The following is a 23,098-nucleotide window of genomic DNA, read 5'->3' as shown; positions in this document are numbered from 1 at the left end:
TTGGGGGGTGACAATTCACAAAGATTCCTGACCCACCAGCCCATCAGGGTTACAGACTACTGCTGACTTTCACAGGACCCAGTTCTTTTAGATCCCGCCTTAGAGAAAAAGAAGGTGAACATTTCTGTCTTTGAGGCAGCAAGGGTGGTGAGAGCTAACAGAGCTGCAGACAGAATTTGCTGTGGTTGGGTTTTGCTTTCATATCCCCCTAATGGCACACACTCTGGAGTATTTAACATCCTAGGGAGCATCCAGTACTAATTGCTTTCATGAAAAGGAAGCAAAGATCTAAAGTCATTCTCTTCTTCTGTTGCTATGCACAAAACTCTTACGGTCCCTTCAGCTCTCCAGGCTGCCCTTGTACTTTATTTATGCTTCTTTGCAACTCTGCAACACAACGCTGCCACAAAAGCTTTCTCTCCACCGTATTTTAAAACTCCATTATATGTTACCTGCACATGAAGGCTACGTGCCCTACAAGCTCCCACAATACCCACAAGGCAGCCCATCCCTCACCACAGGATGTCCGTGGGCTCTAATGCATGCGCTACCATATTGCTCTGCTACGATGCACTACCATGCACAGAGGATCCCCTTGTCCCTGTTCCTCCCCTCTCCCCCACAATACCAGTAAACACACCCAAGACAGTAAGTCCAATGACTCCAATATTCCTGACGCCTCGGTCGGGAAGATTGTTGACCAAACACTGGTATGTGCCAGTATCCGATAGCTGAGTGTTGTTGATGAAGATGGAGGCACTGGTGGTTGGCATTGTCACAGCAAATCCTACTCGCCCATAGAACTGGGGTGCACCACCAAAGATCTGACCCCCTTGGTAGAGAATAACCTGGAAAAGAAAGGAAGGCTCAAACAACACTCTGCAGGAGCTGAGCAAGGAGGAAGAACAGCAAGCAAAACATGAGCTTCCAAAGCCAAAAGGACCAGTTCCTAAAAGACCTCTAAATAACCAGACCTCAATATGAGGTTGTCCCAGGCAGACCCATCCTAGCAGAGGTGTTTTCTTTAAAAGAGGAACACACTCTGTAGTCTGTTTTATGTCAACAAAAACCTTCACAGAGGTAACAGAGCAGATAGATACCCAAGTCTTCTGTTCTCACAACTGAATACCAAATGTGATGGGGGCAGTGTGACCCAAGACCAATGCATTTCAAAGCAAGGACATTCTTCTGCTATCAGAGTATGTGGGCAAAAACGAGGCCAGCAGATCTCAGGATGTGATTCTTGTGCCCACCACGACAGACTCTCATTTGCTAATGTTCATAAGAATGGACTTGCATAAGCAACAGACAGTGAAAAAGTAAGAAGGGAAGTAAAAGGGGACACGAGTCTATGACAGGCCATATGTTATGGCACATTTTACATAGATTTCACAGGTTTAATCCTGCAGCTGCTCCCAGGTCCTCCAAATCTCATATCCAGTGCACCAAAACCTGGATTACATCTCTTGCGCTCTTTTGAACACACAAACCACCAGAGGTCCAGGGCAGCAATACAGTACCACGTACACCTGCCCCCATTGCACATCCAGCCGAGGACACAACGTGCATCAGTTAACAAAGCACTGAAGAAAACAGATTCATGTAAGATCCAGAGGGCATGTTCAGCAATGAAGGGACATTGAAGTTCTGGGACAACCAGCGACTCAGCATTGTAAAGGGTCTATATCCAGATCAGCACGAAAAGGGTGAGGAAAAGGAAAGCCCCAAAGAAATACATGCTCCAGTAGGAAAGGACCTACCTGTTGAGGCTGGTTGGCATTAGAAAGAGGAATGACCATCCAGATGACATTAAGGTTAGTGAGAGCAGCGTTAGTGGTGAAGGTGCAGGGCAATACTGCTGTCTGGCCTCGGGCAACCTGGATACTCCCTGAACTGACTGACACCTCCAGAGGACACACCAGACCTGGAAAGAGAAGGACACCCAGTTCAAGCACTGCAGGTGGCTCCATACACTTGCAGGTCATGACAGCAGCATCCTGTTGTTACACAACTGTACCTTACCATGTACTTCGGGCTAAAAAGAATTATATTCCTCCCTCAACAGATCAGGCTGCCCTCACGCAGACCTTTTTCACAGGCAAATGCAGATAGGTGGCCCTTTTAAGTGAGACTCTCTAGTTTCTGAGCCTCTCAAAACAACAAGTTTTTTTTGGTGACGGGGCAAGAGCTGTAAGAGCAGCCAAGCTGTGTCTAAGAGGTAATGAAATATGTTTTAAGCTCATCAATCTTAATGATACCAAACATTGCTGAAACAGAAAAGGAAACTGCATTTTAAAAGTCTTCACCTTCAAGGGGTAAGAAGAGAGAAACACAGTTCTCCCCACACTTCTACACCTCATAGTCCAGCATGAGTGGAAACCTCTTAGTGCTATTTTTAATTTACAGGATTAAAAATCTAAAACTTTTCCAGTCCAGGGACTTCTATCTAGCTGGTGAAAAATGCCCACTGATAATGGAGGGTCTCAACAAATCTCATTTATTTTCCAGCATTTCCACCATCTACTTCTTTGCATCCCACACAGGCTGGACAGGACTCAAAGCCTGACAAGCCCCAGCTTCCCAGCGCAGCACCTCAAGGTTGCAGTTTTTAGACTGCAAGTCACACAGGGAAATCTCTCCACTCCTACTGCCAAAATCTTGTCAAATGAAACTAACCAAGGAGTCACCACCACCATTTTGAGTAGCACTAAAATTCTTTAAACCATTTTCCCCACAAAATCAAAATATTGACTACAAAAAACATCTCTCTATATGACAGCTCACTATCTTCTTGTTCAAAGCATGTGGGAATCTGCTAAAGAAGGTAAGGAATTTTCAAGCTCCAAGGCAATATCAGAATATTCCTAGCACCCAGGTGTAGTCTGTGGACCACCCCATTCTCTTGCTGACTCCAGGAAGCGCTGCCAGCACAGTTTCTATTTTCTGCCAAGAGACACTGGTTTGCTGAAGGTGAGATGATTCACAAGAACAGGTTTCTATTTGAACTACGAAGAAATAGAACTGGCTAATTTCTGAGAAAAAGGTGAGTGGTCTCTCGCATGCTTGTCTGCTGGGATCCTTCCCAGCCTACCTCATGGAGAGATGGGGTGCTCAGAGCCTGGGAGTGCTGCGCTTCAGATGCTACAGATCCAAAGTTTCTAGCACCTCAACAACCTATGATGAGTTCCTGGGTTTGGACTGACTACTCTGGAGCTGCAATACCCCAGGACCTTGTAAATTCTCAGCAACCTTCTCTGGACTTCCATTCCTTCCTCCATATCTTCCACCTCCAAAGCCCCAGGTATTTCAGAGAGGCTCAGAAGTGCTTCAGAACAGAGCCAGACAAAATGCCATTTTAATCTCTCCAAGGGAAATTCATGAGTTTCTTACTTAGCAGAAAAAAAACCCAAGTCTGACTTTCCTCACAAGCTTGGAACATACTTAAAAATATGGAACATTTTGGAAATTCCTAGGGAAACAGTTCATCTCTGGTGCTAACATCTCAGAGAATTAGGTGCCTAGATGAGGAACAGCTGATGAAAGCTTAATCCATCAATCTCCTATGCAACGCTGTCAGTAGCAAGTGGAAGTAAATAATTTGAAGAGCCAGTAATAAGCATCACCTTTATTACAAGGCATCTGCCTTCCAGTTGTATCTGTGGTCAACAGACTGGGAATGGTTTTGGAATCCTCATTTGCCTATGGCTGGCCAGGTAGTGGCTGTACCCCAAAACCCAGAAGTAATTGATGTCAACTTTGGAGACGTCTCTTACTGAATATGACCCTGACAAGGGATTGTTTTCTGCAGGCCTAACTTTGAAGGCTACCTTGCCATGACTACTCATCCAGTCTAGCATCATCCATGTGCTAAACAGTGTGCAGGGAGTCACAGAAATTTGGACATTTATTGGATTAACCTTTCTCTTCAACACAGTGCAGAAAGCTCTTCTGCCATGTTCAGCGTAGATTTAATGAGACGTTCTCCATCAGAGGAAAACCAACTACTCATCTGATTTGGAACAGCAACACGTGTTCTTCAGCCCCATCTCTTGTGCCCTCCACTTTCCCCTCCAAGAAAAAGCCACACATTCAAACTCTTGTCGTTCAGAAAACGTAATACTTAAGTGTGAGTATTCACTAACAACAACTTTACTGGAAAAGTTAGAGTTTACAGTTTGCATTGCAGGGTTAGTAACATCAATCACTCAATCATCAAGATGATGTGATTTTCGTACCTAACCACCCTCTTACTACTCCTAATATTTACAATTAGTTGATTGTAAACATCCTGCAGAATAATAAAAACACTAAAATAGAACATGCATAATCTCTTCACTGTAAAAATAATTTTCAATACATTTGAGAATTTCCCAATCTACTTATGAACAATTTAAAAAAGGAAAGAAAACACATAATATTCCCTTTGCTCTGCCAGTACCCCAGTCTCTCCCTGCAGCACCCCACAGGCCCCATAATCTCCTCCCCCTTTCAAGGCACCACAGCATCCCTTTTAATTTGAAAGCCATGGAGTGGGATTTTTTTTTTTTTTTTTTTTTTTTTTGGAGGGGTGGGTGGCACTACAGAAGAGCTGACGTCCCCATCCATTTCTCTTGCCAAGGGAAGCTGCTTTGAACCTGGCATGCAAGATGAGCACCCCTGACACACCATGCTGTCCTGTCTCTGTTGTTAAACCCACGGGCAAGCCAGCTCCTCAGACTTGCCTTTTCCTCACACATCCCAGGGCCCGCCAGCTGCTCTTTGGCCCGGGATGCGTACAAGGCAGGTGGCACTTAAAGACAAGGACTCATTTTGTTAAGCTAAGTGGCACCTGCAGGGCTACAGCTGAGGAAAACACACACAACCGCTTCTGACAAGTAAGCTCGAACGAGGCGACAGGAGAGTCAGGAGACCAAACGTAGGCAAAGTCCTCTTCCACCACCATAAACAGGGAGGTAGGCTGGTGTGTTAACACGGCGCTGGGGGGGGGGGCATTACTACAACGTGACTCCTCTCCCAGGGAGACAGCTGAAAGAGCAAAGATCAAATCCTCTTCAGAAGCTACAGCACCTTTCTTTGTATCTCAGACTAGTAGAAAATGTAACACACTTAGACGTGCACTTGCCCATCTATGCAAGTATCTACGTGACCGCATCCTTCCACACCAATTCTCATGGCCCAAAACACAGGTAGATGCACACAAAGACACATACACTTATAAACCCGTATGCCCAGGAAGACACCTAGTAGGAAAACTCAACCAAACGACACGTATTTAAACTTTTCAAAATTAGGAGTTGCAAAAATGTGGCTTTGCATTAATGCAAAAGGAGGGAGGCAGGGAAGAGAGGGAGGAAGAGATGCCAAATTTAGCATATCTATTGGGATAAGGATTTTTCAATGCAGCCTAAGGAATGAGGACTTGAATTCCCTTGGGTAGATATAAATGCAAATATAGATATATGCACACACATACGGCACAGTCTACTAAGTCAAATTACACATAAGAGGTCAGAAAAATCAAGCAAAGGATGTTGCAAAGGGTGTCCTTTTGCGAAAGTACACAATCCGGATCTTTTCTAAGCACTCGGAGAAGTTTAATGACTTGTGAGAGACAATAAGAATCGATCACCACCAAATCATCTCTTAGAATTGGATTACAATGGCCATTACACCCTCTCTTGTATGTGTAGTCTCCTCCTTACTTAGCAATTAAGCATCCCTGTAAGCAGCATGCCTGGAGGAAGAGCAGGGTACACCACTGTCAGCAGAAAGAGGAATGGGCCCTTCCTGTACGTAGGACACTTTGATCTTAGCTTGATTCAGCAAACGGCTTTCTCCTTTGATCCTGATGCAGCAAGCTCCCATCACTAATTAGAACGGATGCTCCATTTTTTTGCCCCCTATCAGGGAACCAGCCAGCAGAGCAATGTTTTGGCTACAAAGGCTCTTTTAGAGTTTCTTCATATTTCCAGGACCAAGTAATTATCCTGGCAACAAATCACTCTGATTTCATTTTTGTGGCTCGCCGCTGCTTTTCCAAGTAGCACACTCAGCTCCCTCCCCCGCATCCACGAAGGGGTCCATGTGGATAGTTCATACAGCATGACACAAGCGCGTAGATCCCGGTCCCGCAACCAGCGTTTGCCTCTCCGCTGGGTATCAGGAGGAGGCAGATGCTGCCACATGTTTGCTACCTGCCCTACGAGGGTTGCAAGCCTGAGAGGCTTCAGAATATACCAGATGGAGCGAAGCTGAAAGACATGGGCACATCCTAGCGCTTTGACTCGTACTAAGTTGACTGAAAATGTTCCCAGCTCCCGCTCGCTGCCACACCTCTCTGCCAGAGATCACCAGCGAGACCAGCAAATTACCTTGGCTGACAGCCCCCTGAGTGAAATGAGGACTTCCACCACCATCACTTCGCATCAATGGGCCAGCTTATAACGTGAACAGCCGATGCACAATCACCAGTCCGTATCACCATGATGACAGATGGTCACAGACCACAGGGACCTCAGAGGCCGTGCCTTCAGGAATCACCGTGGTCACGCTGTTGAAGACGTGCTAACGGCACGTCCTCCTCTACTGTTGGATCCTCCCCGGCACCTGGTTTTTAGAAGCAACCATGCTCAGCGAGATATCTGGGTATCACTTGGCTGGGTTGCAGTATAATGCACTGAGAGGGTCTTCCACCACCGTATTTAGCTTAGGAGCGTCGATCTCCCAGAACCACAGAAAAATAGAAGTTTCTCTGGAGGGTCATTCAAACCGTGAAAGACCAGCTCCTGCCCTCCCTCACCTTCTGGAGGACACTCTCTACTTTGCAAGTACCCCCCAAAACTGTTGGCAAGTCAGCAGCATTTGGCACCTGCTAGCAGCAACCTCCTGATACGCAAACGGCGTGGGAGGTTGGGCTAGCATGACTTTGCATACGCAGAGGCCAGAGTACAGGTTCGCTCTGCAGTGTTGGCAAGCCAGGGAAGCAAATGGCCAGGGGAGAAAGGAGGGAGGGAGGTGTGAAAGGGATGAAAAATACCTCAGCTGTGTGCATTCTGCGTCTCCAGACCTCAAGGGAAAACATGCAGAAATATGCGTGGCTGGGGGGAAAATGAAAATAAAGCTTCAAGCTGTACCAGCTTGCATCCGAAACCCAGGGAATGGCTCCCCCCACCCCCAGTCCCAGCACAATTAGCAACCCTGTTGGCACGTGCTGGGGAAGGCGCCTTTGGCAGTGTGACATTTTGGGTCCCTTGTTAGAGAGGCAAAGCTGAGGTCGCTCAAAAGTTTCAAGAACAGGGTAGGAACACAATGTTCGATCTGGCAACTGCAGGCAACAGAGGGAAAAACCGCAGAGCAGTCTTTTTCCTGAGATGAAAGGAAAACACAAGTCACTGTGCCTTTGGCCTGCTTCGTATCTCTGACTCTGGGACCAAAACGGCCTTCTGTGCTAAAGAAGAGAAATGTCTCCCACCCCAGATGAGCTGAGGTACGTTGCCAACCCAACACGCTGAGCAGCAGCAAAACCTACAGCCCGGCAAGGAGTGACTCACAGCTGGAGAAGACAGCAGCAGATGCAGGGAGTGCTTCTGCCACAGGACCTGCTACTGCAGCAACCGTTCAAAAGCCCCCGAAGGAGCCTGACTTGCAGTTGCAAGCACTGATAACATTGAAGTTATCCAGCACGATATGACAGCATCCAAACAGGCTGCTCAACAAGCTGTCTGAATACTGGTCTTGCCCATTTGCACCAGGGACTGAGTATCCTCCTGTCATTCTAGATGTGCTACACTTGCTAGTTCAGAATCTATGTAATCAAAAGCAGTATTTACCCAGCCTCGTGTCTGGAGGCAGCTTGCGGTAGGCTCCAACCTGCTCGTGGAACCAGCATCACACCAAGCATTCCAACGGAGCACAGATCTGAGTTAATGCCCGGCTAGGCTGAATTATTTCCAGTTCACTAAGGAAATTCTACCATGGAAAAACTTCCAGCCTCCAAAGTCACTCTGCAGGGCAGGCATTTGGGACAGATGCACACTCTCATAGCAGACTGTACCCTGGGGCCAATGTGTCCTAGCACAAACTTTCCTGGGGAGGATGCTTGGCAGAGACCTCCTTGGAACAATTATACTGGGACCAATGGTGAGAAGAAGGGAGGGCTCCACCACACTATAGCCCTTCTGCCAGCTCACAGCAAGAAGGCGGCAAACTCTGGTCCAGAGACATCTACGGGTTGATTGCCTCCGTGCCCCAGTTTGTGGGCACATGTTATACAGGTGCTACAGGGAACCTTCCCTAGAGCCTGCGGGGCATACTGAGGACACCAAGAAAATGTCATGCTTCTGCCAGAAAAGAGGGACCAAGACTTTCTAGCATAGCTGCTCCTCAAGACACAATCAACGCTGCCTAAGCCGCTCCCAACAGAAGTTTGTCTAATTTAGTCTTTAAAGCCCCAGACGACGTCTGTACTGTGCAGCACAGCGTAGCAGTCTGGTCCAGTACTCGGCAGCCCCTGCTTTCTGGTAATTCCCAGAGCTCTCACCAGTGGTGCCTCTTCCCTCTCTGCATCCCGGCCATGGAAGTCACACTTGCCAACCCTGTCCCTTCCCCTCGCCCTGTCCAGCTCTTTCCGCACTATCCCTGCCACAACGATGGGCAAGTACACAGCTCAGAGCTAAAAAGAGAGGTTGCAACTAGACAGAGTTTAGCCGTTTTGTTCTCTGAAACAGCTGCATCAACCTTTGAATCTCTCAGACACCAGATGGAGAATTTATTGGGAGTAAGCCCGTTCCCTTTATTTGAACAGGGACAATATCCCAAATCAGGCTCACGCTGGCTCTTTCTGGCTCACAGGTCTAGCAGTGGGATAGTAACCTGACAGCGTATAAGGCAAAATAATTTCCAACTCTTTCCTTCCTCTCTTTGCTGGCTTTGCAGGACAGACTGGAACAAACAGCAAGAAAACTATCACATCTAGCATCTAGGTTTTAGAGCAAGTTCTCCGTAACACAGTTGTTAAACCTACACTGACACTAACTTTTCCTCTAAGGTGTATACAGTGTTACTCTCTCTGTTAAATGCAGGTCAAAAGCCAAGTTAACCTCTAAGCACCTTTATCCCTGGAGAAATCATTAGACACAACTGGTGGTATCTAGTTAGCCTTCCAGCACGGAGCCTCCCAAGTAAATAGATCCATTTTACCACACTAAGAGCAATCTCAGGATTGCTGCCCACCCTGTAGGATATGCGGGCTAGCAGACACTAATCCAGGGAGAAAACACAATGTCAGGGTCTTGAACTTGAGCCCTGCAGCATTTCTTGCCAAGAACTAGACCAGCTGATCAGGGACATTGGCTACGTGTAAATCTGTGCTGATCACACCGCCACTTCTCCCTTACCATCTATAACCTCATCTGAACCAGACAGAAAGCTAACAGTGAAACTTCCCGCTGACCCACTCTGCTCTGGCCTCAGCTGTTGGCCTGGTGAATAGCGGTCATTACCACCCCTGCCATCGTCCCTCTTAGAAATAGGTCTTTCTCTGCAGGCCAGCTGCGAGGAAGATTTCAAACAACTGTCTGATTGAGATGACATGGAGCACATCTCCCTGCCCCTGACCTCCCCAACCTGCAGCCGCAGGGGGGATGAAAACTGGACTTTAAGACCAAAAAAAGGCAGGAAAGCTTTCAGCTAGACATACTTCAAGAATGGTGTCAGTTCCCTCCCACGTCCTTGTCAGAGGAGCTGGACTAGCTCTTGAGGGGGTAGAAAAGTGGCTCTCATGACACACTGAGGAATTTGATTCCTTCCCCATTAGTGGCACAGACTCCCTGGGTCCTGCTGAGCAAGTCAGCTCCAGGTATCCTCAGAGGCTCCCGATTAGCCCCTATCAATTGCTCAGGTTTAGACCTCAAGGGTTTGATTTGCTGAACTGCTGAGCATTCAAACCTGCTGGGGAAATCAAGAGGGGCTGTGCTCTCCGTGTAGCAGGGATCCATTATGTTAAGCTCTCTGTGTAGCCTGAACGCTGGTCTTCCAACAGATCTTAATGCTTGTGTTTAATTAGTCACAGTCTTGAAATGCAAAAGAGGTTTTTGAACCGTGGGAAGAGCATAGTGTCAGAGCAGCTTGCTAACATGTACAAAGTGGGAACAAGAACCCAAGTCTGGTTTACAGATGCCATGAGGATAGCAGGGCTGGAGCCCAATGACCCAAACGGTCCTTTCCAATTCTGCAGTCCTGCTGTGCTCCCAGTACTGGCTTCTCTTCTGTGTCTCTATCCAGCCTGGCTGAAGCTGCCAGGAGAGCCGCCTTCTTCGCAGCTCCTGCTAGCTGGGATGGTTGCCTTGCATCTCCGCTGCTTCGGATGCAGCATGCATGCAAGTTAGAGATAAAAAAACAACTGCATTGTATTATAGCAAGATTATAAAAATAGGAAGGGACATTGATAGGAACAAAAATAGCATCCTCAATGACATTAGCTAGGATAAAACTAATCAATCGCTGTGCTCTGGGGCATGCGTTAATCCCCTCTCCATGGTATAGTGTTGCACAATTAGGTACATTATGGAAAGTTTAACGCTTCCCTCCGATGCATGCGGCACTGGCTGCAAACAGAGACTGCTGCTATCTGAGCTGGCAGTCCTTGAATTCACAGCATTTGCAGAGGACTCGAGGAGCAGCTGCACTACTGAGGTTGGGCGATTTTTTGCTTTGGCAGATGAGCAAGACCAGAGGGGACCCAGAGGGGATCAGGAACTCCCTCAAGTGCTCACTCATTGCTCCCCTGAATTGAAAGAGGGAAGGGGTGGGTAAACCTAATTCAGCCCATTTTGTGGGACCATTTGGTGTCAAACTTTGCCCATTCCTGGCTGTGCCCAGCATTGGAGTCATCAATGACTCATCCCCCCAGGACTCAGGTGGGCAAATCAGTAGCATGCAATCTGTCTACAGAAGACAGCTGAAGGCCACAATGAGGCAGCATACTGGAGGTACAAACTGGGTGATGTGTCCTTGCAACAGGGTGCCAGTCATTTCTTTCCCTCCTAAGGTCCTCCAGAGATGCTTGAAGCACCATTTTCCAAATCACAGGTACAGGCAAGGAGGAAAGTTTAGCTGGGTACAGAAAGGTATCTCCCCATTCTTTACCTTCTACAAAGCTGAAACTGGCAAACACAGTCCCTCCTCCTTCACCCCTAGTCCTGTGATAGATCAGCTCTGGGGAATCCTGCTGCAGTAACTTAAGACATTGTCATCCTCTGCTGCTTACCTTGTCGCTCAGCACAAGGTTATTGCCCCAAAACCAGCAAAAGCAGAAAGGAAGCTGTGCCTCCATCTCACAGCCAGGCGTTAATTAGCACAACCTGCTGAGGAAGGTGTAAGGACAGGCTAACTTGCTTTGCTGTGAAAGGGGAAAGCTGCATTGCAGACACGCTGTCCTGTTCTGCTCACTGCTACAGTGGAGGCATCATCCAACAGTAATGAACGTCTAGGGGTGGGAACATTTTACACAACCACGGCCAGTTACTTTAGCTGAAGTGACTTGGGAATGAAAGCTTATCAAATGTTCATGCAAGCATATTTAAGGTGGGAAGATCAGCTTGAGTTTGCAAAGAGCCTGCAACAACAGCTCGGAGCTGCAGACTTTCCCGTTCATCTAGCTCAGATGCCAACATAAACGTCCCACATCCCTCCTTTTAATTATCTCACTGCTTGTCACAGCACATCGCAAAGGAAAATGCACCTTTTACAGTAAAGAGTTGTATCTGTCTTTCCTAAAAGAGGGAAAAGGCACAGAGTTGACTGAGAGCCGCGAAGGCATACATTGGCTTCGTTTTCCTGAAGCAGGTTGCAAAACCTCACAGGAGCCAGCTCTTAACATTTGGGAAGCACCACCATGGCCAGCCACTGTCTCTGAAAGCATCCTCAAGCATCCCCATGGGTATCTGTAACCACACCTGAGGCCAGCTGAGCCCACAACATACAAAGTACAGGATGAGGCTGCATGGGATGAGATGAGAGCTGTATGTAACTTGCTTACCCCAGAGCAGGAAACTAATTAGAGGTCTTCCCAGGATCTAAAAGCAAAAATAGGCTCGAGTTCCAACCCCCGCCTCCCATTTCTTTGCTAGTATTCTCCCAGCATAGCCCACTCAGCAGAGACGTGTCACGCTGCAGATCAGTGCCAAGTGCTGGCAACAGCATGTGACATTGCTGACACAGCAAAGTTGCCTCCTTCGAGAGAAGTTATCCACTGGTGCCTCTGCAAGAGAAATGTATCTGCTCCCAAGACTGGGGAACAGAGAGTCAGGGTTAGGAAGCTGAAATTAAAACAGGTCGGCAAAACTCTACTAAGACACTCACTCCTATTTTCTGTTTGCCGAGCCATAAAAAATACATTAACGGCCCAGCAGCTTTGTAAATGATTTATGGTCAAAAGAATAAATTTCTTCCTTCTCTCCTGGTTTAAAAAAAAAAAAAAAAAGCGCAACATAGTGATAAACTGCTTAATAAGGGAAAACAACTCGAGGCTTAAATATGTTCAATGGTATATTGAGTGGGAAGGACAGAGCCCATAAGGAATAAGATTAAAGCCCAGTAAGGGGAGCTGGCACAGAGGAAGGCAGGATGAATGAGTGGGCAGGCTGGAATATACGACTTGTGTGTGGTGGGGAGAGGCAGGACCGCGGGGTGCAGCTGCGTGGGAAAAGAGGTGGGGATGGGGGAAGGAGAACTGGCTCATCAGTGACTTTTAACACCGAATGCATCGAGACATATGCGTTCTGCATATCCCCCCACCTCCTGCCCCCATTATGAGAAAAATGCCATTGAAACACAGACTGCAAACTCACGCCCGAGTGGCTTTTTCACCTGCCCTGACACTACCATCATTAGGGCTAACTCCAGCGCAAATAGCCCCAACCTACAATTCAACTACAGTTCAACTACTTTTACCCAAAGCACCGAGAGCTATGTCCATCCTCCCACAAAAAGGAGGAAGAGCAGAGGGCGAAGGACAGAAAAAAGACAGCGCCTGCCCTATTAGGCACAGGCTGGGTGAAGATGCAGGGACACGCTGCTGCGTGGCACTCTCACTGCAGACACCACTGCTATCCTCTGGGAATCCTCCAGGAACCTCAGTTGGCCACGTGAAACCCAGGCCTTCCTTGCTGATGCTGCTGCGTCTTCCAGAAATGATGAGGCAGCAAGAAAACAGGAACACGATGCATCCACCCACCCAGATGTCGATGGGCTTCATCCCAAATAGTAGGGCAGCCACGCACGCAGGGCTGCACGTATGACACAAAGCCACTGAAGTCAACAAGGAGGGCTCCAAGGAGCTGGGATTTCCTATGTGAGAAAGATTCCCTGCAACGGGGAAGAGCGAAGGCTGGGCCAGACCTGCATCAGGCTGGAGAGGGGCTGAGGGCAGCCCCAGGAGGGAGACGCTGGGGGAGAGGAATGAGGGGCTGCGGTAGCAGCGTGGGAGCTGGGATCGGGGTTAACGAAGTGCAGGGGACCATGAACAGTGGGACGTGAGGATAGCAAGTAACTCCCCAAGAAATGGCCCCACGTCTCCAAGGCAAAAGCAGGGGAGCTCCCCCAACGCTTCCTAGGGTACCCACCTTACCTGCCTTCCCCCATTACCAGGATATTCCAGCACCATCATCACCCCATGGTTGGTTATGATGGCCTGTGGGAGGTTATGATGGGCTGGTCCCCCAACAAAGGGGTGACTAAGACAAAACAAAATAAAATTAAATAATTTAAAATAAAAGGAACGCCTGAAGAGACAGAGACTAGCCATTTCTGAGAAAAAAAGTTTTCATTTAGAGACTGAGAAGTCAGGAAGGACTGTCACCAGGATGAGTATCAGATTCTTAAAGGATCTAGGTCCAGCTACCCACAACCTTCGGCTGAGGCAACGCCAACAAGTTGGCTATCTGCTTTCCACCCCAGTTTTGTGTCTCATGTATGAAACGTTCTCATCCTACGGAGCACACGAGCTTTGCAAGTGAAAGGATATTTGGCAGATGTTCTTTGGTGTCCACCGTGCCTTTGAGCTCCTCTAAAAATTTTCCTGCTCTGCGATTCGGCTGCGAGTCCTACTTCACCTGCGCCGCCGCCTGCGTGGCCAGCAGAATGCCCACACGGAGCTGGGGCCACCCGGCCGGACACCGATGCCCTGGCTGATTTGATATGTCCTAGCAATTCCACTGAAGGCAGTTAAGTCACTGGAAATACACTTGATGTTTAAAAATTAAGCACATGTTTAAGTATCTTGCCAAATCGGGGCTTAAAGGTCTAATCACATTTGCATCCATTTTGATAACAAAACTCCTGTGGTCCACGGTATGAGAGAGAGTCTTTAAGTGAGAACAGGCACAACCACAGTGAAACCTCCCTGTCTCATACATGATGCTGAAAACAAGCCTGATAAAAGCATAAAAGCGTAACTTTCAGTCTCCAGAAGCAGTCAGATTGAAGCTAGCTTTCATGGGGATGTTCAAAGGCATTAGACTTTCATATCTGAAACTTTGTTAATCCCAAACTACTTTGGATGTAAAATTATTAAAATTATTAGAAGCAAACAAACAGAAAAGAAACAAAGGCGGCAAGCTCTTTTTCATTTAAATTGAAAAGAAAGGAAAACCCAAATTTGTCTTCTGATCTGGCAAATGTCAGGTCAGTAATTGAATGTTTCAGATTATGAGTTAAGCTGTCTGAAAGGGGTTGTAAAAGGACAATTTTCCACCGGGAAAAAAAAGTTTTCATTAAAATCAAAATAGGTTGTAAGAATATCAACTTTGATGACATTTTCAGTGAGTGAAGACAAAATGAATTGCTTCGACTTTCCCATTTAATTATGGTAATATTGGCATACTTCAGTTCAATAAGGTAAAAACACTTTATTTCAATCCATTTAAACTTTTGCCGTGTATTTAGATATTACATAAATTCTAACTTCGTATAATTTTATTCAGTAATGGTACAGTGTTATATGCACACACATACTTAATACGCTATGGCCTTTCGACATCACGTGAGCAGTATCTTTTCCCAATGGAAATTTCCCCTGATTTTTGTTCCATCCACTAAAAAAATCTGGACTCTCCCTGTGATGTGAAACGAAGCAGAGAAGATACGTTAGGACTTCCCTGGAATAGATGACCACTTTGTTACCAGCTTTAGCTACAAACAACTCCAGCCCAATGTTCTCATGGGATCACCCAGAGTTCAGGAGCTGTAGGTGTTTCCATGTGAAATTTGGTCCTGATGTTGCTCAAGTTGCCAGCGTCAGGCACAGACACGTCCACACATGAGCCACAGGAATACATCCATTTAAGCATTTTGCTGTCCTTTCCCTGAACGAGACTCGCTCCCTGCTCCCCGTCCTCAGGGAGCACCGCCTTCCCCACCTCCCTGTCCCGAAACCCAAAGCTTTGCTGCGAATGTTGCCGACTATAAATCAATTCCCCACTCTCCAGCCATTTGGGCTTATCATTCCCACATTGCGTGGGGGAAGCAGGACCAATACATAAAATGCGCGCAGCCAGATTAATGCAAACCTGCTGTCCGTCTGCTGCGTGCCCTTTTGACGTGCGGGTATGTGACAGCGCAGGGCGCAAAGGTACCCAGGGTTGAGGCATCTGCAGCTCTAAGCGTCCAAGCTGAGATCCCTGGGCCTGACTTGTCACAAATGCTGAGCATCCTCATCAGCAGCCGGTCCCAGCCCTTCTGCTCTCCAGTCGGGTACCCAGCATCGTGCTGGAAAAGCTCAAGTGCAGACAGTTGCACCGGTAGCTCTAAAATATGCTACCAGGTAAGGCGCCGGGGCAATGCAGAGGGTCTCCACTTTGCAGTGAGGAAAACCAAGATGGAGAGAGGGTATAACTCACCTAAACACCACGCAGCAGGTCAATGGTGAGACAAGAATAGGACTTTGGTACCTGATTCACGGGCGTTGCTCTGCCTATTAATCACGGTCTCCACCACTGTGCCAAGTATTAGCATTGATTTCAAATTAACGCACGCATTTCTCATCAAGGAGAAAAAAAAATAACCAAGAAGGTTCACTACGTTCAGCTCTGTTGGAGGCCAACGTGATTGTTAAGAGCAAACGCCTTCTGCAAGAGGCTCTGCCCCAAAGCGCTCCAGGCTGGGAGGCACGCAGCACTACCCTCAAGAAGTGTCAAATGATCACAAAATGCTCCAAAACTCTTAAGGAGGTTTTCAGAAAACACAGAGTATGGTCGTAACATGCCTGAAACACAGGAAAGAGGCTTTGTGAATGCAGCTGCTGCTGTTACTGTATATGACAATGTGCCTCCCTTCTTTTCTGACGCCAAGTCCTGAGAGTTAACTCTGGGTGACCAAGCCTCACAGTTCTGTCTGATTTTATGCTTGCCCTCTCTTCTTCCCTTCCCCGATGTCCTAAATTTCCTTTTACAAGAGCTGCTAACTTTTGCAAACATAAAGCTGCTACAGGCTTGCCTTGTCTTTTAGAGTTAGAGTCTCAGGAAAACACTTTGCACATTTTCCCTCCACAACAGATGCAAGAAGCTGCTTATGCCCAAGCAGCAAAGTACACAACTGCTCTGAACTAAGAAAGATTTTTTTCCGCACAGCTGGCTCAGTTTTTCACATGGATGTTGTCACTCCTGCCAAGTCTAAGAGCACACAGAGCAGCATTAATATGAAAGAGCCCAATTGGACACTGGTTTAACAACAAGTTGAAAATTCCCCAAGCACAGCCTGGATGCTGGGTTTTCCTTTTCCTTTGTTTTTTGCTTTAATGCACCCGGGGCTGGGGGAGAGTAAAATAGAACAAAACCATAAGAAACCACTGAAGGAAGTCTTAGCCTTTTGGGGGTAAATTCCCTTTTTGAAATTCAAAACACACATGTTAATCTTTAATGTGAAACCCTGGATTAAAAATTCATTCAAAAAATCTCAGTTTGGAACACTTACAATTCCGTTGCACTATTAAAAGCTCAGATCAGTGCTAGTCTGCATAAAGCAGTCTCTCCAAACTCTTTCCTTTCTCTTGAAGCCAAGAGCAGGTACTCGCTGCTCTCCCCACCTATCCTTTAAGCTCGGAGAAGCCTTGTTGTGGTTCCCAAGCGCTGGGAAATGCTCACTCTCAGGGTGTCCGGGTCCCGTTTCAGAGTACTGCCACTCAATCTGTGGTCCTGGGGAGCAAACCCGGAGCCAGCGGGAACAAGCGGCACTCTTCCCAACAGCACTCCCCTCCTTCGCAGGGGTAGAAGTAGTGCAGGCTCATGGCTTGACTCAACCTCCTCACCTGTGCCTTTTTGAAACCAGATCCTATCCACGGGCATCAAAAACATCACCGGCCTCAACCTCTGCCCGAGTGCCTTGGCGATGCTGGGGAGGACTCGCACCGATTTCTGCGGGTCAGCCCCAGCGTTGAGCTCGCTGGTGCCCGCAAACACCCCCAGTTTTAACAAAGTGACGTGGGATGCACAGCCGCAAGGAAAAAACCGTCTGTGCCTGGTCCAGGATGCCACAACTCACTGTGGCAGAGGACGTTTTCCAGAGGACTCACCAAAATATTTTGCATCCTGGAAGGAAGAAGTGTTCCCAAACTGCCCTGTGCCATCTTGCTATAAGGTTTCTCATCTAGAAACATGGGGCATGAAGCTGAGCCCTCAATTTTACTTTTCTGTGCTCCCTTTTTATTTGCCTGCGGAGGGTGGACTGAGGGACCAGGCAGCATGTGCAGAGGTGTTGCGTTTTTTTACAAGTATTTTTGGAGCCATTTGCTCTCTTACCAGCTGCAGCCTTACAACGCTGCAGTAGGCTGAGCAGGAGGCTTCCATCTCTAGACTCTGTGGTACCACATCGTTTACCGTAAGGGGTAAAACTTTCTTTTTAAGCATTTTAACAGCCACCTCAGCACAGTTGCGCTAGCAGTTACCATCACGAAGCAGCCTCTCTCCTACCCTCTTCTCTGCGCTCGCAGGCTCGTCTACTTCCAAATCCGCCACCTGAGCCCGTCCCCAGGAGGCTGCCCTTACCTGCAGCCAGCTGGGTCCACGCCAGAAGAACCACCGCGCCAGCCGAGGCGAGCGCTGCCCACGCACATCCCGGGCGAGGAAGGTGCGCGGGCAGCGAGCACGACTCTTGGAGGGGGTGTCGATGCCTCCCTGACCCCCCAGATGCTATCGGAGGAGAGAACCTCTCCTCTGCAGTCAAGACCGCTACCTGCCGCGCAAAAGGTACCGCGTGAGACGGAATACGCTGCGCTGCACCGCGTAACGGGCAACCTCGATGTCATCGGAGGCTGGGCGAAAACGATGCAATCTGTCCCTAGCTTTAAAGCAGTACTTATTATCAACAGGGAGGAAAAGAAAGACAAAACACACAGAAGAGATTAAACACGTACAAATCGCACTTATCTCTCCCTTGTTTATCGTAACTTTTCCTGCCGCGTTTGCTAATGGCAATAATAATAATCACTGTAGTAGAATCACGCGTTGGCTTCTTTCCCAGAGTCTCCTCTTGTTCACCAGGCAGTGAAGTCATTGTATCACCAAAACTTCACAGAGACCTGGTTTTGCAGGAGGGGCCCCACCAAGAAAGCTTTTGACAGCTTCCCACGGAAGCTGAGAAAACAGAAGAGGAGTGGAGGAGAGCCCTTGTCTCGCGGACAGGGGAGTGATAGGCAGGAGGGAAAAAAGGTGGCAAACCTCCACTGTATTTGCCAAGAGTGGAAAGTAAGGAAAGCAACAATTACGAATGAACACACAATCCAGCACGCAAACAGTTCTGCTCAGGATGCCGATGTGTTCCCCCCCAGCAGGATCTGAGCACCCCTGGGAGCCGGGGGAGGCAAGGAGCAATAAGCCCAGGTGACTTGCCCATGCTTGTGCAGAGCTAGATGTGAACCCTCACTCTCCAGAGCCCAGCTTGGTAGTTCATCTCCCAGGTCACCTCTCCTTCCATAAACTCAGTCTTCTGCTTTTAAACCCATGTGCCCATCAAGTCAGATTACAATTAAGACTCCGCAAGTATGGCAAAATATATTCATGAACATCTGTTTGAATAATAAGCCTGAATTTGCTTCGACAGTATTCACCCGACCTGGTTTCCTTGCCTTCTGCGAGTGCTCACACCAGCTCTCCCCTATTCAAGGATGACGACACGAGGGAGAGGCTGCTGCACACACTCACGTAAACACGAAGATGGTTTCGGCTAGTAGAGGAGGAGTTTCCAGCCTCTGGTGCGCAGACCTTTCAGGGGTTGCAGGCTACTTCTCGGTCTCCATAAAAACCAGCTAAGATAAACAAGCCTAAAGTCAGAAGGCTAAAACGTACTGCACCAAGGCCTGGCCTACCACTGAAAAAAATCTGTACCTGGGTTTGAATCCTGGGCTCTGCAGTTTGAACTTGCTGGGAAAAGAGGGGTAGTCGCTTACGCTGAGGCCATACCTGCTCCTCTGGCTGGTTGCCCCCGGGGGTGCAGGTAAGCATCCCTCCCGCTCCTCTTCCCGCTGCCTCCCTCCCGGCTCTGCCAGCATAACTGCCGGTGTAATAGCTCTCCCACGCAGCTCTGGCAAAAAGATCCTCGTTAGCGGGTAAGACCAAATTTTTTTCTACTGTAGGTCACGCTGAGAGGATCAGGTTAAAGAGCAAGAATGCAGGCAGCTGTGCTGGCAACCTGAACTGACGGCAACCTCTGGCAGGGGAAGGGGAGCAGGGACAGCCTCCCACCTCTCCATCCACCTCAGCGGCAGTCAGGGCAGCGCATCCGACTGCGGCCTCGCTCCCTGCCTCCATTTGCCTGGCTGTGAAATGGGGCAGCGTCCCCTCACCCCACCAGCTTGGGCACGTGGTATTGAGGGAAGGCAGGTGAACAAGCAGAGGGAGTGATGGAAGGAGCAGAAACCATACCCCGAGGTCTACATGCAGCTTAAAAGTAATAAATACTCAAAGCAATAGATTGCAAGCTAGAATATGACCCTAGGAAAACCATTTCTTGAAAAACAGAAAAGAATAAACTCAACTGTATATGCTCGATGGCCAGCCAGAGAGAGATCACAGAGTTAAACCAGCATGTCTTAAAACACACACCCCACAGACATAGATGGAAAGGCTGCCCGCTGGATGCCTCTGCGAGAGCCCCGTATCTCCACAGACATTTGGAGAATATGCGGAACGGTTAAGAACAATACAGCAGGACAAGAGTAGTCTCCGAGCAGGAGGAACCAAGAGTTTGAGAAAGACCAGCACTACACTGGATAAATCCTAGAACATGAGAAGCTCAGAAGGAATTGTCTTTTGAGGCTGCCACAGGGATGCTATTTACATTCACAGTAAACACAGGCCACGGGGAAGGAATTCAGCTCTAATGACAAGGTGGTACTGCGGGAGGCTGTGCTGTACTGAGACTGGCACAAGGCTGCTGCCCATCCAGGGATGACTTTGATCAAAGGAACAGCTTTTTATAACTACTTGCCCACTTCTCATTATAGTAGAACCTCCTAATATGTATTTCTACGCTCAAGTCACCAAATGTTAAAGTCTTTTCCAAGCTCTAGGAAGTGATACAGCAGAGGAGGAAAGCACTTCTGCTAGGCTGGAAGACAGCATTGCTTCAGACAGCACATGCAGCAGCAAACCGTAACCACAGAGGACAGATGAAGAAAATAGAGCTACCTTTGGAGGGTGGAAGTCTAACAAGTGAAAACATGTTTCCATCAGTCTTTTGGCATGAACATCCCTGGCTCAAAGTAATTAAATGGGTTTGGTTCATACTTTTTCTTTTAATTAATCAAGAGGAATGGTGATGCTGCCTCCACACCCCCATTACAACTAAAATGATGCCCAGCAGCTCAGCAATTTCCCTAGCAGAGGGAGAAGAGACTTGGGCATCCACTCACCTACCTTCTTTCCTGCAGCCCTGTCAGCGACCCTCACAAATCTCCTCTCCAACACCAATATTGCCCCCCCCCCGCCGAGACCCAAGGGGTCGTGGTTGGAAGCAGCGCGGCTGTGCCCACCACTGCAACGGCGCAACTGGCCGCGGCCGTGAGAACCACGGGAAGGGGCCGAGGGGAAAACTCATGCCCCCGAGTTGAAGGACATCAGATGGATCCTCGGTCCCCGGGATCGACGCTCACTTTGCAGCCCATACTTCCAGCCCCGCGCCGGCGAGACAGCAAACACGGGGACGCGGGACGGCAGCGCGCAAGCTCCCTGCCAGGACAGCACCTTCCTCCCCAGGGCAACGGAGTCGGGGTGCTCACTGGAGCTGACAAGGCCACGCAGCACCGGTTCGGTGTTTTGCATCCTCCGAGAAGCGAAAAACAGGAGGTGGCAGGGTGGTTTTCCCCCTGCTTTCTGGATGCTTGGGTTTCTGACAGATTTCTCTGCGAGGGGCTACCCAAAAGCTCCGTGGAGCTGGAGTGTCAAACGTTAACACTCAGCACTTAATTTGCGGCGCAAATCCTGTCAAACCCGATCGCGTCTCTTTGCCCCTTCGAGGCATGCCAGCCCTCTCGACTTCTGCAGGGGGCTGAGGCTTTAAGGAATGACCAACTGCTAAAGCGAGCCTGCGAACCGGCAGGATGCGCAGCGTATGCTCCGGCGCCAGGCATGTCCTCTCCCCTCTCCTCTCCTTCCCTCCGCCGGCTCCACGTACGTACACGGAGTGGCCAGCAGGGAATACACCCCACGAGGTTTAATTAATGAACATATTTGAAAGCTCCAGGCATCACCACGCTAAAAGGAAAGAGCGATAACATTAGGGTCTGAGCACGAGCTGTTCGGGTTAAGAGAGGAGGGAGATGGGGCTGGAGGTGCTGCCTGGCTGGCTGGGAAGCATCCCAAAAGCCCAGGACCCTCTGCAGGGATCTGCCATACTCATCTGTGCCAGGCACAGAGAGGGGAAGGAGCCTTCTAACGATGGGGGATCGGGCAGGATGAAGTGGCAACCCATAAAACACGGCAGATGCTTATTTCTTCTGAAAGGAGAAAGTGATCATCGTGGAGGAATGAAGGTAGGAAATGAGCTAGAGATAGGGAGATACATCAAAGGGACAGAAAAGAAACAGAAGAAAAATAGATAGAAAAATGCTAAAAGATAAATGTAGTATGTTTTTAATTTGCATGAGAAAAATAGTTCTCTTTTCCTCACCGATCATCTTTATTAGCAACAAAATTTGCAGCGAGATCTCAGACTAGCTATCTAGCTATGACAACAGCAAAGCTCTGAAACAAACTGTTCCAGGGGGGCTGTGAAAACTCCACCTCGGGCAGCTTTTGAAGGCAGGGTGTAGGGCAGGCTGAGGCTTAACCAGGTACTTAGCCTGAGCAGCACACGGACCAGATCAGTGCCTGAACATTTGGCCCACTATCTACTATCTGGTTTTTGGAGAGCAGCTGCATGAAACCGCTGAGTTTGTAAAAGCTACAATTTAATAGGGTTTACCTACATAGTGCTCATCTCAGTTTTGCAGACCACAGTCCGCATATCAGTGACCTAAAAAGATGTCCCAAGATCTTCTTCTCAAGCTTCTGCAGCTCTACCTTTGTACATGCTTCAACTGCAGGGACAGGCTCCAGGAGAGGTAAAGGAGGCCACAGAAAAAAAAGGGATGTGTAGGAAGCCCACTTCACCCCAGGGACCTACAGCTTGCTCAGCAGTAGTGCACGTGTTGTACGTAGCCACGCTGGGAGATGCAATCTCCTTGGTGCTTCCAACTCCCCTTCTCAGTCCAGCAACCCACTATCCACCATCCGCACCAACTTACAGCCTGGAGGTGGAGCACATCAGGCCGAACTGTGTCATTTTAGAGCTTGGCTATGAGCGAGGAAGCCAGTGGCAACACCCTGGGCAGGGGAAGAAGTTGGTGGCAAGCAACTCTCCATCTCTCTCTTCATGACACTCCAGGGAGGAGGTACATGGGAAAAGATGCCTCCTTGAACATCTTCTTTCTCTGAGTATCTGCTGCAATGCAAATTCCAACCAGTAGCCCAGTTACAGGGTTAGATGGGCCTGAGGCAAGACCCAGCAAAGCCACTGCTATTAAGAGAATGGAAAAAGCAGTGGCTAATCTCGGGCAGAGAACAACCAT

General features: G+C 48.5%; 1 protein-coding gene across 2 annotated transcripts in view; it reads right to left on the bottom strand.

Annotated features, from left to right (window-relative positions):
* The window catches only part of IGSF11 (immunoglobulin superfamily member 11), a 109,312-nt gene that overhangs the window by 5,389 nt on the left and 80,825 nt on the right, over positions 1–23,098 (bottom strand). For both annotated transcript variants that reach the window (XM_030020491.2, XM_030020492.2), the window contains exons 2-3: positions 1,761–1,924; positions 641–848 (exon numbers count right to left, since the gene is read on the bottom strand). In XM_030020491.2, the coding sequence (XP_029876351.1) occupies positions 641–848; positions 1,761–1,924 (372 nt within the window). The remainder of the gene's footprint in view (positions 1–640; positions 849–1,760; positions 1,925–23,098) is intronic.

The sequence above is a fragment of the Aquila chrysaetos genome, chromosome 7 (genome assembly GCF_900496995.4).
Source record: "Aquila chrysaetos chrysaetos chromosome 7, bAquChr1.4, whole genome shotgun sequence".
Lineage (NCBI taxonomy): Eukaryota > Metazoa > Chordata > Aves > Accipitriformes > Accipitridae > Aquila > Aquila chrysaetos.
Note: the sequence above shows the minus strand (reverse complement) of the source record. Positions and strands in the feature narration are given on the sequence as shown.